This window comes from Drosophila novamexicana, unplaced genomic scaffold (genome assembly GCF_003285875.2).
Source record: "Drosophila novamexicana strain 15010-1031.04,08,12 unplaced genomic scaffold, DnovRS2.1 tig00000485-arrow-pilon, whole genome shotgun sequence".
Taxonomy (NCBI): Eukaryota; Metazoa; Arthropoda; class Insecta; order Diptera; family Drosophilidae; genus Drosophila; species Drosophila novamexicana.
This window is the reverse complement of record NW_020824808.1, coordinates 4,658,915-4,674,504: the sequence shown is the minus strand read 5'-3', so window position 1 is coordinate 4,674,504 and position 15,590 is coordinate 4,658,915. Positions and strand designations below refer to the sequence as shown.

At 37.3% G+C, this 15,590-nt stretch overlaps 1 protein-coding gene across 2 annotated transcripts; it reads left to right on the top strand.

Annotated features, from left to right (window-relative positions):
- The first annotated feature begins 276 nt into the window (after positions 1-276).
- On the top strand, positions 277-9,777 carry LOC115761434 (esterase B1). Of its 2 annotated transcripts, none has more exons than XM_030703200.1 (4): positions 277-394; positions 7,831-8,143; positions 8,213-8,924; positions 8,990-9,777. In XM_030703200.1, exons 1-4 carry the CDS (start codon positions 306-308, stop codon positions 9,610-9,612), a joined length of 1,737 nt encoding a protein of 578 aa, XP_030559060.1. In that variant the 5' UTR covers positions 277-305; the 3' UTR covers positions 9,613-9,777. The 2 variants fall into 2 exon arrangements, with proteins under 2 accessions (XP_030559060.1, XP_030559061.1); XM_030703201.1 differs by lacking the exon at positions 277-394 and adding an exon at positions 3,080-3,300 and having other exon boundaries at positions 8,990-9,776.
- The last annotated feature ends 5,813 nt before the right edge of the window (positions 9,778-15,590 follow it).

The following is a 15,590-nucleotide window of genomic DNA, read 5'->3' as shown; positions in this document are numbered from 1 at the left end:
GACCCCCATTTCTACCAAGGAGGAACAAGTTTTTGGAAAAGTGTGAAACACACCTCAAATGAATTTGAACAAAGAAACAAATAAGTTTCATACAAACATCTTTCCATTTTTCCATACTTGCGGGAGGAATTTCCCGAAACCCCTTCTTGACGTGCACCTTCATCACATTGCTTTGGTCACAATTGAGATCACATATCAGTGAGTCAGTCAGCCAGGACAAACAGTTTTATATATAGAGGTATTTAAACAAAACGAGTTGAGATTTTTCTCAGCTAACTTTGCCAAAGTTGTCAGAAAAATCTAATATGACAAAGTACGTAATTGTTCTAAAAAAACTGAAAGTTCTGTCCGCTCATTCCACTGGCATCTACACGAACTACGACTATGTACAGAAGTAAGTATTATAATTTATATCATAGTAAATCGTTAATTGACCACAGTCTGTATAGCACATTTACTTAATAAAACAGTTTTTATACCCTGAACCCATTAAAAATAGGCATGGGGGTATATTGTATTTGTGCAAAATCCAAATGTATGTAACAGGCAGTATGTATGTCCGTCCGTCCGTCCGTCCGTCCGTCCGTATGTATGAATGCAAGGATCTCAGAACCTATAAGAGCTAGAGACTTGAAATTTGAAAACTTGAAAATAGATGTAGATGCTCCTAGCTCCCGCGCAGATCGAGTTTGTTTCCGATAATCGATAACTTACTCCGTTTTCAAGCAATCGATAAAAATCGATATCGATATCCTGTTTTGTGGGCAATTTTGGTAAATAATAAGAGCTAGAGTCACCAAACTTGATATATAGCTTCTTAAATAGAATATATATATGCATTTGATGTTGGAAGAAGAGGGTTCAGGGTATCCCCTAGTCGGGAGCTCCCGACTAGAACCTCTTGTTTACTTTATTTTGGGCTCTGTTACTGTAGCGCTTATCGCCCAACTGAATCTGAACCAGAAACTTGCGATTTTGCTTCTCTTTCTGCACTCTTCTCTTTTATTTGCTCAAACAAACCCCGCGTATCAGCTCAATGTCTACTCTTCAGATAAATCCTATAAAATGAAAAATATAAAGAACCATTAAAGACAATCACAAGCTATTGCGACGCGTGACTAATTCAAGTGCAAATGGCAAGTTGTTAATTGGGTTTCTTGGAGGTGTGACCACAATTTCAGTTGATAATGGGCGGTAAAAGCAATGTATGATTTGATAGAGCTGAATCATATTTCAATATGATTTCTGGGCTGATACCAAAGCGAGTTTTTAAGATATATATATTGATGAGCTTGGGTTGGGTTAAGTGGTGGAAAATTTTAGCATACTAAATAGCTTATTAAATTGTTAAATAGTTGCATTCTCTAAGAAACTGTACTCTTTTGGGCTTAAGCTTATGTTAGGCCAGAAAATAGGTTAGTTTTTCATCCTAGTTATCCTGGAACATAATGGTGAGAGGTATAAAATGAAAAAGTCAATGCTTCAATTAATTTTTAGATTGAGATGGGTTAAATGTTAGTTTATAAAAAGTTAAGCTAGGTTAGGTAAGGTAGTGTTTGCTTAGATGAGGTTACGTTTGACTAAGTGAGGTTATGTTATGTGAGGTTCTGTTCACAAGTATGCGGTAAATACTATATGTATTATTCTCGGGATGGCAATAATGAAACATACTGTGAGTATTATTTATTTATTTTATTGGTCGACAAAATGACTGTCAACTTTAGCATTTAATACATTAGAATAGCAAAATTACTTACAGTACTTGATAATTTTTCTCGATGTTCAACCCATCAACTTTTTCAGCGTTACTCATGTACTGTTTATCAATAATTTAGCAAATATATAAAAATAATGCAAATAAGTAAATCAAACAAGCCATATAAGCACTCGTTAAGCATTTCACTCCAATGATTCAGTTAGTTGCATTCGATAAACTAAAGAGAGAAGTTGAGATGTGTTCAACGCTGCGAGCCCTATTTTTGCTCAGGTTGTATTTATGGAAAGTATAAAAAATAACTTTTCAATTAACTATTCCATATTTTATTCAGCATTCTGGCCATTTGCCTGTATTTGGCCATGACTGAAGATGTGTCAGCTCCTGAAGTTATAACCCAAAGTGAGCCCAGACACACAACCGCAGACGATTTTCAGTTTTGATGTCGATATTTTGATATTTTGACAACAGTATGGAAAGAAATAATTATGGTTGAGCCAAAAAAATGCTGAATTTTCAAACAAAAAAATCTGTAAAATATTGCTAATAGAAACGATAAATCAGGTCTCTTGTGTTTGATTAGACCCGAGCAAAACTGGTTTTAATGAGATGCGAATATGGTAATTGCAATTTGTTCAAATTCAAGTTCAAGACCAACTTCTAACTGTAATTTACCAGTTGTACGCCTGGCTATACGTAAAGAAGTATGTTTTTAAGGTCTTTGCACTCGGTTTTATGAAAGTACTTTGGCTAAGCCTTAATAACTTTTGGGCGTTTGCTTCGTATTTCGTTAAAACTTAAGGTGATTTTTTATGTGCTTTTTGGGGACTTTTTTTAAATATGCCAAGTATTTTGAATTAATATAAAATATTTAGAAATATTTTATAAAAATTAAATGCTTGTTTTATATTTATATTGCAAAAAGTGACCTTGAATCAGCTTGAAATGCCCCAATTGGCTACACTTTGTCTTCATATCGATTAATCATAAAAGCTCTGTACATGTAATTGAATTACAACTTTCATAACAGACCACAGCGATCTACAGCTGCTATGTGTTTGTTTAACATGCTATTTGAGCTTTTTCTAACAGTCCCTTGCATTTACTGGCAACGCTATACAAATCAAAAGCTTTCAACTAAACAGTGCAGGCAAAAATAACAATGCTACACACAGCAACCGATTCGCCCAGAGCACGAACAAACCACCTGTTGAGAGCAAGCAGAGGCGGAGAAGAGTGCGTGAGAGAGCGCGTTTAAGTTTGATTGTGTGTTTATGTTACGCCGCTCACCCAACTTCCTCCCTCCCAACGAAAAGGCAACGCGATCGCGCGACTTCACTCAGTTGTTGACCCACTCTCGTGCAGAGCGGTTCGTCTAGTGTGTCTCTACAAGAATCGGATTGTTTGTGTGCGTGAACTGAATTCATTTATTTACTTTCGCTACACAAGCCGCGCCTAATACAAGCGTAGGGCCGTGAAATTTGCTGTTGGATTTTTTATAATTAATTGGTGTTTGTGAAAAGGTGCAATTATTATTATTCTATAATGGCTGTGCGTTTCATGGATATGTTAAAGCTCACCTTTAAGTAAGTATTTGAACAGTAAGCAACAAAACAAAAGCACTTGTTTCCCCTGTCTGTGGGAGTTCATGTGTGTGAGTGTTGCAGCAACATTAACAGATTTCTTGTTCGATCGTTAGTCGTTATGATGGTTGCTCTCGCTTGCTCTTACATATGTACACACATCTGCACATATCTCTGTGTCTGCATGTATGTAACGCAGTGTTGCGTTGGTGAAATTGTTGCGCAAGTTTTACAGCTGGTTTTTGCATAAATTTATCGAAGCCTTTTGTTTTCTTCATTTCGATTCCGCTGTGATTTTTTTTATTTATTTGTCTAAATTCGTTAGTTTTTTATTGCTATTATTTGCACGTTTTTGCCGACATATGAAATTGTTTTTCTTTTTTTTATTGCTTATACAACAGTATTAAAAGCGGGCTCCTTAAATATCAATTAGTCGAATTTAGTTAATTGCTAAAGTTGAAAATCAATAGCACTTTTAGGACAATGCATATATAAAAAATCAGTAAATAATAATATAATATAAATCTAATAGACGGGTGAATTCTTTATTTGACTGGAAAAAGATCAGCTATTGGTCCTATATGAAATTACAATATGCCTTTAAGTAAGGTACTCAAACGATCATATAATATAAAATACAGTAAACGCTCAAAGCCTGAGGACCCAACCAGCCTTGGCGAAATACCACCTAAGTTAACTGTGTTGTAATAAAAATGAATGCTATTTTTGATTCAATACAATAATCATATATATATATATATATATATATATATATATATATATATATAATAAAAAAATAAACGCTCAAATATCTTAACTACAGAAGGAAGAATTATTTGGACATTAGTATCGGCATTTGGCGGAAACTAAACGCTTTGAATTAAGGTGTTGCATCATTTATTTAATATATAACAGCATAATAAAAAAATATATGTATTTTATATGTTTATAATATAATAGCTGAGGTGAAGTTTTTAAAAGTTCCGAATTTTCTTTTTGCATTTTGTAATATTCAAATATATTCTTTTCTTTTCTTTTTAACTTATCCAGTTTAGTATAATTTCAAGAAAATCATTTAAAACGCATTGTACTCATATGTTGAGGCGTACCTACCTAAGGTATGTACCTACTTTTGAGTACTCCTGAGTACTCTTACGTACACTTGTACCTACTTTAGAGTATTAACAAGTCTGGAGTAGACATTTAATCTGAAAAAAGGTAATCAGAATTTTTAATCAGCGTAACTGTTCAAGCAAACAGTGACCACTTGACTTAATTAGTTTAGCTTGAAGAAAGGTCGAAAGGTCGTTCTTTAACAGACTTTTCGATATATTAATAAGAAACCGTAGCTTTTCTACAAACTTATTCTCATATAAGTCCACGTGTAGGTACATATGCGACAACAGATTGATAAAGCCTGTCAGGTACATAGTTCATTTAGCTTTCAGGTAGAATATTTGCTTGTTTTTTATTTTTTGTGCTGAATTACTCAATGGGCATGACATGACAAGTTTTAGTCATATCATGTATATTTAATTTTAATTCGCATGCTAATCTATTGTTTAGACATTGTATTTACAACATTTTAGTTTGTATCCATCGAAATATATTCACCCTTTGCTGATTTTGAAGATTTCTTTCGCTTAACCTTCGCTTTTGCAAATGTTTTGGAGAACTTCGCTAGTTTGCTGATAAGAATTTTATGGAAATCAATACACATGCAGCTTATCAGCTGTCTGATAAACAGCTGTAGAAGTGGACATGTGTGTGTAGATGTGTATTACGAGTACTCTACTACATGCGACATTTTTGGGGCGATTTCGTGCAATAGACTGAAACTAATTAAATATCATACGGTAATCCCGTTAAAGCAATTTATGATTTTGGTGCTCATATATAGAGCTCAAATAACAGTTTTTATATCTGAATATTGCTAAAAGTTGTCCATATATATATATACTTATAATTTATAAAACAAACAAAAATGCATTCCATACACATTAATAAACCACATTTTTGTGTCGTTAAGGTTCTACTTATATATGTATATGCAACTAATAATGACAAAGCAGATTCGAATGGAATGAGTAAATAATACAGCTTTTTTTAATTGCTTATCTAATGGCTGGATATGTTAATAATAAAAATAATATCGAAAAAAAACGGGCTAAGTAAAAATTTATTTAAAAATTGGTTACATTTGCATTATGAAAATCATTCTCAAATAAATAATATTTTATATTACCGCTTGTTGAACTCAAAGCTCTAGAAAAACTAATTATAGTAATTTATTTTACGCTGTTAAAGTTGTTGCCATTAAAATCTATAAAATATACAAGGAAAAGTGCCATAGTCAGGAATGCCCGACTAGGGGATACCCTGAACCTTCTTCATATACTGTTCTAAGAGCTACATTTCAAATTTTCGAACTCTAGCTCTTAAAAACTAAAAGATTTGCTAAAAAAAATTATTCCGATTTAAACTTTTATCGATTGCTTCAAAACGGGGCTAATTATCGATGAGCGGACTGGTCGTACTGCGCGGGCACTAGTAGGACCTACATTCAAAATTTAGCTCTAATAGGTTCTGAGATGGATAAATCGATTCGGCTATTGATGCTGATATAGAATATAAATAATTTATGGGGCTGGAAATGCTTCCTTCTGCTTGTTACATACATTTTCACATTAACATTAAACCCTTTCAATGGGTTCAGGATATAAAAAAAGAAAAAATTCATACTAAAGCCATCTCCTTAATACTCTTACTAAGGAATGTGTTTTCAACAGTTTATTTATTCTTTTTAAGTAAGCTTCTAAAAAAAAACTGAGTCACAGAAGAATATACCAAGTCTGTCTTATTGGTAGCAACTGACTGCCCTGATGACTGACTGACTGATTGATGACAAGCTCTCAGCCCGATCCGTAAGAAATATATAATTATAATTATCAGGAGTTATTTATTACATTTTGTAACGCGTGAATAAAAATTAATAGTTTGAGAAGAAACCGTAGAATGTATTTTAAGTAATCCTTTCAGTTTTAAGACAGTTAAACATATAAGCTTCATAACAATGTAACTATATAGTGTATGGTATATAGTTTAACTATAGCGTTCCTTCATAGTCGAGATCAGAAAGTGTATATCGGTTCCAGGGCATAATAAAACAAATTGAATTTTAGAAAACCTGGTTAGACAATATATTTGTAGCTTATGAGATCTTTGATCGAAAATGTCTTCCGGTTTTAAAGCTACCATCTGGTTGGGCATACTTTAATATATATACATAGTCTTAATGCAATTCTTAGGCTTGTCTTCCTTCTCTTTCTCTGCTCCTAATTATAGACTTCAACTTACCAGCTCCATTTCCGTCACGTACTACTACTATAATCTTGTGTATCTGATCTTTCTTTCTCTCTCTCTGCCCGCTCTTTTTTTTCTGAAATTAGCAATTTGTATGCAATTTCATTGTTATTGTTGTTGTTGCTAAAGTTAAACTATGTCAGTGCATTGGGGCAATGCGTGTTAAATATAAAATGTGTGATTAATTTTTGAGGTGCGCAATTGAAAAGAAAAAAATGCCATAAAATGCATAAATCGCACACCCACAGTCGAGACCGCAGCAATAAAAGCTAAATAAAAAATAAAAAATCAAAAACAAAAACAATACTGAAAATAAAAATTAAATAAATAAAAAACAAACAGTAAATAGAAAACTTGTCGAGCATATTAAGCGTGCAGCGTTGAGGTTGGTCAAAAGGCGCGACTTTCAAAAAAAAAAAAAACATACCGTAACGCAACCACAGTGTGGCATTGAAAGCGAACCACCAGCCGGCAATTTGCTGAGTGCGTGACTGATTTTAGGCCAAAACAAGTTAGACGAAGTCAGCTAACTGTCGAAGTCTAAATGCCCTAACATTTAGAAGATGTATCATATATTATATTGTGATCTGCTGATTTTTGATTTGGCATGCTAATATAGTTCAATAACGAGTTGTACAGTTGGGTTATAATATATATACAAATATTCGAAGAATGAATTTTGCACCCTTAGTTCCTATAGCAGCTTTATAACATGGTAAGCCGAATTGCATATTGTTTATTATTTGTTTGTATTATACTCAGTTTGGTGAAGAGTGAAGAGTATTTTAAGAGTCAAAAGTTTTATAAATCTCAGAATTGGACTGATAGTCAATATGGATACTTTAGGTTATAGTGGTCCGATTTGGACGCATTCACTTGGAAAAGGCTAAATCGACTCGGCTGCTTACACTGATCAAGGATGTATGGAAAATTGTGTTTCTTTTATATCTGAAATATATAATATGGAAATGTCAGCAAATTATATAGAATATGTATGAACATATATCGCACTTTTTTTTTTACATAACTGAAATTCCCTCTGTTAGTGTATATTTATTGCAGCAAGAAGTGCGCCCCACAAACTGCGGCTTCAATCATAACTATGTTTTCCACTCTCACTCACACTTACCCTCTCTCTCCCTCTCTCTGTTTGTCTACTTGCATATACAGGGTGCTCAGCTTTAAGTACGAACAGCGTCGCCTGACCACAGCCATTTATTCGGTGGTGAAAACCAAGCTGGGCAACGTGAAGGGCGTAAAACGCAACACCATATGGGGCGGCAGTTATTATAGCTTCGAGAAAATTCCGTTTGCCAAGCCGCCCCTGGGCGAGCTGCGTTTCAGGGCGCCGGAGCCGGCGGAGCCCTGGGAACGGGAGCTGGACTGCACTTCGCCGGGCGAAAAGCCGCTCCAAACACATCCCTTCTTTCGCAAATTTGCCGGCTCCGAGGATTGTTTGTATTTGAACGTGTACGCTAAGGATGTGAGTAATTGTAGCAGGCAGCTTTTAGTCAGCAATCACTTACTGCTTCTTTTTATTCGCGTTTAACAGCTGCAGCCAGCGAAACCGCGTCCTGTGCTGGTCTGGATCTATGGCGGGGGGTTTCAGGTGGGCGAGGCCACGCGTGATATGTACAGTCCGGATTTCTTTATGTCCAAGGATGTGGTGCTAGTCTCCATAAGCTATCGTCTGGGCGCGCTTGGCTTTCTCAGCCTCGAGGATCCGGAGCTCAATGTGCCCGGCAATGCAGGACTCAAGGACCAAATTATGGGCCTGCGTTGGGTGAAGGAAAATATCGAAGCCTTTGGCGGTGATCCCAACAATGTGACCCTGTTTGGTGAGAGCGCAGGTGGTGCCTCCACGCATCTGATAACGCTCAGCTCCCAGACAGAAGGTCTGCTGCACAAGGCCATTGTGATGTCCGGCAGCGCTTTGTGCCCCTGGGCACAGCCCCCGAACAACGGTTGGGCCCTTCGCCTGGCACAGAAGCTGGGCTACACGGGGGCCAATAAGGATCGGGAGATATTTCAGTTTCTGCGCCTGGCCAGGGGCGGGGACATTGTCAAGGCGACCGCGCAGGTGCTTAACAAGGAGGAGAAACACAACCGCGTGCTGTTTGCCTTTGGACCAGTCGTGGAGCCCTACAAAACTGGGCACACGGTCATTGGCCAGTCGCCGTACGAGCTCATGCAGCAGACCTGGAGTCGGCGTGTGCCCATGATGTTTGGCGGCACTAGCTTTGAGGGGCTGCTCTTCTATCCAGGTGAGTTGTAGCCCTGGCTGCGGCCGGACATCTTTTTTATTCTGATCCTAACCTACACCTTACAGAGGTTACTCGACGTCCTGCCACACTGGATGAGGTGGGCGATTGCCAGAATGTTTTACCCATTGATCTGGGCGAGAATCTGGATCCCAAGTTGCGCGAGAATTACGCACTGCAGCTGAAACGCGCCTACTTTGGCAAGGAGTCGTGCAATCAGGCGAATATGATGAAGTTCCTCGATCTGGAATCGTATCGCGAATTCTGGCATCCCATCTATCGCACAGCCGTGGCCCGACTACGTCTGGGCAGCGCTCCCACATATCTGTACCGTTTCGATCACGACTCCAAGCTCTGCAACGCCATACGCATTGTGCTCTGCGGCAATGAGATGCGTGGTGTGTGCCATGGCGATGATCTCTGCTACATCTTTCACAGCATGTTGGCCAATAAGGCGGCGGCTGGCTCAGCCGAGCACAAGATCATCTCTGGCATGATTGACATCTGGACGAGCTTTGCGGCCAATGGGGATCCCAACTGCGAGAGCATCAAGCAGCTGAAATTTGCGCCGCTCGAGAGTGAGACACAGATTCAGTGCCTAAACATAGGACAAGACTTTGAGTTCAAGACGCTGCCCGAGCTTGACAAGCTACATCTCTGGGATAGTTTCTATTCTAGAAATAAACTTTAAGCTAGATTAGATCTGGGTTGTAATTGGTTCTATAGCTTTAGCTAACAGATTTTGAGGCCTCGTTTGTATCGCATGTAAATATCTTGTATATATTAAAAATGTTACGAGCATTTTTTATATTTAAACTCAAGTTTATTTTTATTTATTCTGACGAGCTGTGTTTTGTTCAACCTTTCTCCATATGCAGTAAATAGAAGTGAACAATAAACATTTTTAATATGATTGTAAGGAAGCACAATTTATTTCATTGCAGTCATCTATTATAATGTCTTATACATATAAAGTTGTCTTCTGCATTTTTTTGATATATAATGTTAAATTTATTTCTTTCTTGGGAAATTTAATTTGACAAAAAGTTAAATGTTCCCGTTTCCACTTGTAAGGGAAATGTTAAATTAATAGGCAAGTATGGCAATGCCGTTAGCTGAAAAGCCTGGACAATGCAGAGTGGTTCCATGTAGCAACTTTACTGCCACACTGTGGAGTTTTGAAGAACATTAAGTGGGACCTCTCGCTATATGCATGGTTATAAATCATGTCTTAAATAAAATGAATGCACCTATCTTATAAAGGAGTGTGCACTATAAAATGATTGAATCATATAATAAGCTAGGTTATAAATGTGCAATATAAAAGGATCATATGAAATAATAAGCTAGATTATAAAATCCAATGGGCAAAGTGAGACGATGAGCGTTGCCATGTCAGATTGTGTTGTTTTCAATAAATTAAAAGGTGGCAGCAGCAGTGCAATTATTTAACATGTAGATAAATGCATACGAATGACCACTATATTTATAGCTTTTAGTGCAGACAAATGGTGGATAGGTTCTAACAAGTAGGTCACTTAGCCTAACATAACATACATAAGTTATCGAGTTTAAGTTTTATATGTTTAACTTGCTGTTCGATTTGACGGCAACTTGATGCTTGGACAGCGGACAATCAACTCAAGAAAGGACACATTAAAAATGTTTGCAGCCGAATTAAATGTTATTTGCTTATTGTTAATAGAATTCCGGGGAATCCCTCACATTTGTAATTCCTTTACTGCTGTTGCTAGCTGTTATAATGCTTTTATTTATATGTTCTGCACGACTTTGCTGCACGTCAGGGTGACCGCATTTAAATTTCTCTACTAGTTTTCAATAATTTCTTGTATTTCAGAAAACTTTTCACTCAAGCTAACAGTTTCGTTTATCGTCAAATGTCTGACCCTTAACCCGAGTTCGCTTCCTAGCTCGTTGCTGTATTGTTTCTTCACACCTACACATGCACTCAAACACACACAAACACACTCTCTCTCGTGGCTGTATGTAATACATATGTGTAAGCCGACGCTTGACAATCAAAGGGTACAACGACAACATTTTCCGCAACGCGACCGCCAACATCGACCCCAGAGAGCGGGTAAAAGAACTAGTGTTTGTGTGTGGGTGTAAAATAGAGGGTAAAATAAAATTCTACTAAAATTTTTGCAAGTTTTTAATCTGTTTTTTTTTTTTGTTTGGTTGCTTTTTTTTGCACATGCCAAAATGTTTGTGTGGTAAATTCAAAACGGCTGCCCACGTCGACCGTGGTCCTGGCGCGTGTTCTGCGCGACGGTGAAATTTCATTTGTCGACGCGCCGTGCACCAAGTCAGAGTTTCATTCTTTTTGGTATTTTAAAAATTCTTTTCTGTTCTGTTTTTTAAGGTTTAGATCCGGGTTATGGTTGTGACATGCGGCGGGGCGTGTCACTTGAATGTTGGCCATGTGCGCAGCGTGTAAAAATGGGCGTGAACTCAATAAATTAGATTGTTTTTTTTTTTGCGAAAGTCCTTGACATGGACCTTTTGATTAAATATTTTTGGTAGTTATTTTTAATTTAAGCTGCAAGTAAATTAAGCGAACGCAATTTTTGATCAACTTTTATTGTTTTGCGGCTTCAATAAGTTGAGTTTTTGTGTGTAAAATAACATTACTGTAAAAACCTGCATAATACCAAATTGGTTAAGGACTATTTTTATTCAATGTATAATGTGCTACTTGGCTTATAAATAATAATATTATAGGCTTATGGCTATTTAAAAGCAAAATGATTATTTGTTACATAAATTTGTCAAAACTGGCTGACATATTTGACTTATATATATTTTATTTATTAACTTTAAATATTCGATTAAATTAGATGTGATATGCTGAAGCAGCTGTCTATTTTTTGTAGCATTTTTTTATTTTTTTATTTTAAACACGTAATGAAAAGTTGGTTAATTAACATATATATATATATATATATATATACCCCTTTAAATATGTGTGTATTATTTATTATGTATTAAAATGCAGCCACATTTTGGCAGCCGCACTCTGAGCGCTTTCTTGCGGGCGCATCAAAGTATGCAACGCTTTTTGCTTAAACTCTGCTGTTGGCATATGCCACCAATACCTGTTTGCACGCATGGGTATGTATGAGCGTGCGTGTGTTTGTGTGCGTGCGGGTTGTTGTTGCTGTTAAGCTATATTCATCCGCCGTGTTCGCAGTTGCTGGTGTTTGTTGTAGCTGTTTTTGGGCTCGACACAGTCAGCTTGATGTCTGATCATATTTGTTTGTGGTTTTTCGTTGTGGTTGCCGCTTAACAAAAACTGTACACACACCCACACACACACACACGAACACACACAAGGGCCAACCACAATTATAATGGCCTAGCCAGCTTTGGCACTTATTGAAGTTCAACTTTTATCAAATTAAATTTGCCGGATTACAGGTATTTAGCGCTGAACAGTCTGCGGTCTAGCGACCGGGCAATACAAGTGGCATTAGCGGTTGTAATTGAATTTCAGCTATAAATGTGAAATTCTCTCGTTTTTTTAGCATGTCGGCTTAATTGAATGTACAGCACATATAAATAAACGAATAAAAAACATGCAAAAGAAAAGCGACTCGAAATAGCTGCCAATGTCGATTTTTGTAGCGTACTCGTTTTATTATTTCTAGTTAAACTAATTGATAAAGAATATAGGCATTGAATGATAGCGAGAGCGCTTTGTTTCAGTGTTGGTAAACGTTCGATTGAATAATTGTCAGTTGCACAAAGTGAATTAAGATGAAATATATATAAAATTTCTAAATAAATGTGTCATTGGCTTAGGTTTGGCACTAAAAAAAACATCTGCTGATCAATTGTAGATTTCCGTTAACTCTAACTGCTAACCACTTTGACTGACCCTGAATGCTGCCAGGGCAACGCTCTTAAGTGCATCTCTCTCTTTCTCTCCATGTGTGTGTTTTTATTATGCTGCAAGCATAAATTATTTTGCTGAGTGCCTTGAATTACCTGCAGAAAGGAAGCAGCCAGTAGGTTGCACCTGAAAATCACTTCGAGGCAGCTCAATTTGAGCGTAAATTTCGTTTTGGTTCCACTTACAAAACAACAACAGCGGGGGGCAACAGCTTTAATAACAAACACAATTTAAGTGCACATAAAATGACTGAAATATTCCTTTACACCCCTCCCCCCTCCTACAACACTACCATTCCACAACCATTTACAGCACCTTACCCACTTGCACTTGGCCAGGAATTATGCACTCCAAGGATACGACCCGCATTTTATGCACTCGCCAGTAAAGTTATTGAGTAATCAGCTTTAAAATTCTGAACTAGCTGCTGCCCCCAGCTTTGGGGCGTGGCTGTTGTTTGTTTCTTGGCCACAGTAGCTCGACTGTGCGCTGGTTGCAGTTTGCTGCATGCCCCATAAAATGCGCAAAATGTATGCCCAGGCACGTGGCAGCTGAAAATGATTGCGCGACATGCTTGCTTTATGCTTTTTGGGCACCACGATTTATGTGGTTCCCTCTGCCAGTTGCGAAGCGGTTTGCGAGTGGTTGCGGGTGGCTCTACTACTTGCTGCCTGCAGCCAGCTGTTGCAGCTGCTTAGCATATCGCAATGCCCGCCAGCCCACGTGACGTATGGGTGTTAATAACTTTTAACATGTCAGGCTAAAAAACTAATCAGCAGCAGCAACCGCAGCAGCAGCAGTTGTAACAGACTGCACAACATTTCATTAAGTGGCAACTTAGTAACTAATCGTTCGAAAATTCAACATTGACTACTAATACCCTTCAGCATTTAAATTTACAAATTTAAAATATTTATAATATTAAATAAAATAAACTATTTACAGTGCCTGAGGCTCTGGGCTAGACAGAAAGATACATAGATACCAACTCCAAAGCCATAGCTCTTACTTTGGTGAGAGGGGCATTGTATCCAAAGGTTAAGTATGTCTACCAAATGTACGCTGTTATAATCTTCAAATTCCCAATTTTGCGTCTTAGCACCAAAAATATGGGTCCAAACAAAATTGAATCTGCTTGAAGCCTAATTCTTCTGATTACCACATGCAAATTCCCAATTTAATTAGGTTTTTTAAAAATAGAATTTAGTATTTAATTTATTGAAAGCGAAATTTTTTTCAATATATTTTTAAGCACAATACTTTCAAAATTCATTCAGAATGAAGGATTTGTTTAATATATATTTGTAGTCAGTTGCTAACCTTATTTCCTAATGTAATATAAGGGAAGCAATAGATAAACAAGTCCTTCATTCTGAATAAACTATATATACCTTCGATCTGAATTAACATAAGTAATCCTATAAATAAACTTATATACACATATATTTATATTTGTATAACCTTCGTGTCAGTCGTCTAAGTTGTTACCTATCCAGCCGCTGCTATTGTCAAATTCTGACAGGGTATTCGCAACTATTATTTATTGTCTGACCGAAGGACCGACATAAATAAGGCGCAGACAATGGACAAAGTAGTGTGCCTCTTGGTACACATTTTTTTCTCTGGCGCGCGCACACTTAAGCGCTTTTATTTTTTTTATTATTTGTGTTATTTTTGTTTACTTATTTAATTTTTTTGTATGCTGCTGGCAGACTCATTAAGCCCCAGTAATGACACTTTAGCGCTGTGAGCACGTTCTAAGCGCCAGCAATAATTCATGGCACTGAATGATTTGTGGTAGCCAGCGCAACAGACTTCGGCCCTGAGAAGAGAGCCCATCGAAGTCGCTGCCACAGCGTCGAAGTGTGAATATTTCGAGTATTTGATGGCATATTTAAAGGTAAAAGTGAGAAGCGAGCAACTTAGGGCCATTTTTTTTTGGGAGCAGCTGCCATGTGCTTGAATTATTAGAAAATTTTTTTCATTTACTCGCAGTTAGCTATATAAATTATAATTGACTTAAATCATTTCACGGGCAAAAAATGGGTGAAACTATAAAAGCAGAAATTTTTGGAAAAGCACTTGGTCATGGTTATACATTTACCAAGTTCTCTGTAGTTGTGTACAGTAAAAAATATATATGTATGCATGTAGAGTGGAATGACCCAATTTTGGACTGCTTGATAAAATATTAAAGCCGGACCCAGTAAATGGGCCAATAATGTGAGCCAAACTGAAACTGAATAATTTGCTTTTATAATAAAAATCGTGCCAAAAAATAAACCCCAAAGCCGAATCTTTAATGTGTGATTGTGCAAATATTTGTATGCATGTGTATATATATTTGTTTATATGTGTGATGTGGTCAGAAAATACTATAAATAGACGGCGCTGTGGGGGGGGGGGGGGTGCAGAGTGACACAAGGGGGCTGTTGAAAGTGCATCAGGAAAAGCGGCCGCAGCCAGCAAACCGCAGCAAACTAATAATAACCAGCAGGCCCACAAAAAAAAAAATGAACAGAGTGTGGAGCGGGGAGGGGGGGTGTATGTGTGTGGACAAGCGGCACATGAGTTAAGTGCGGCAAGTCTGACGCTGGACAAGCATGGGGAAATTGCGGAGTGTAGGTTGACTAAAGGCGTGTCGGTTCGCTAACAACACAGCAAACATAATTGCAACCACGAAATTTACAAATAGCTTTTAGTGTCAGTGCAAAATACATAGCACACACTAACACAAATACACAAACACAGAC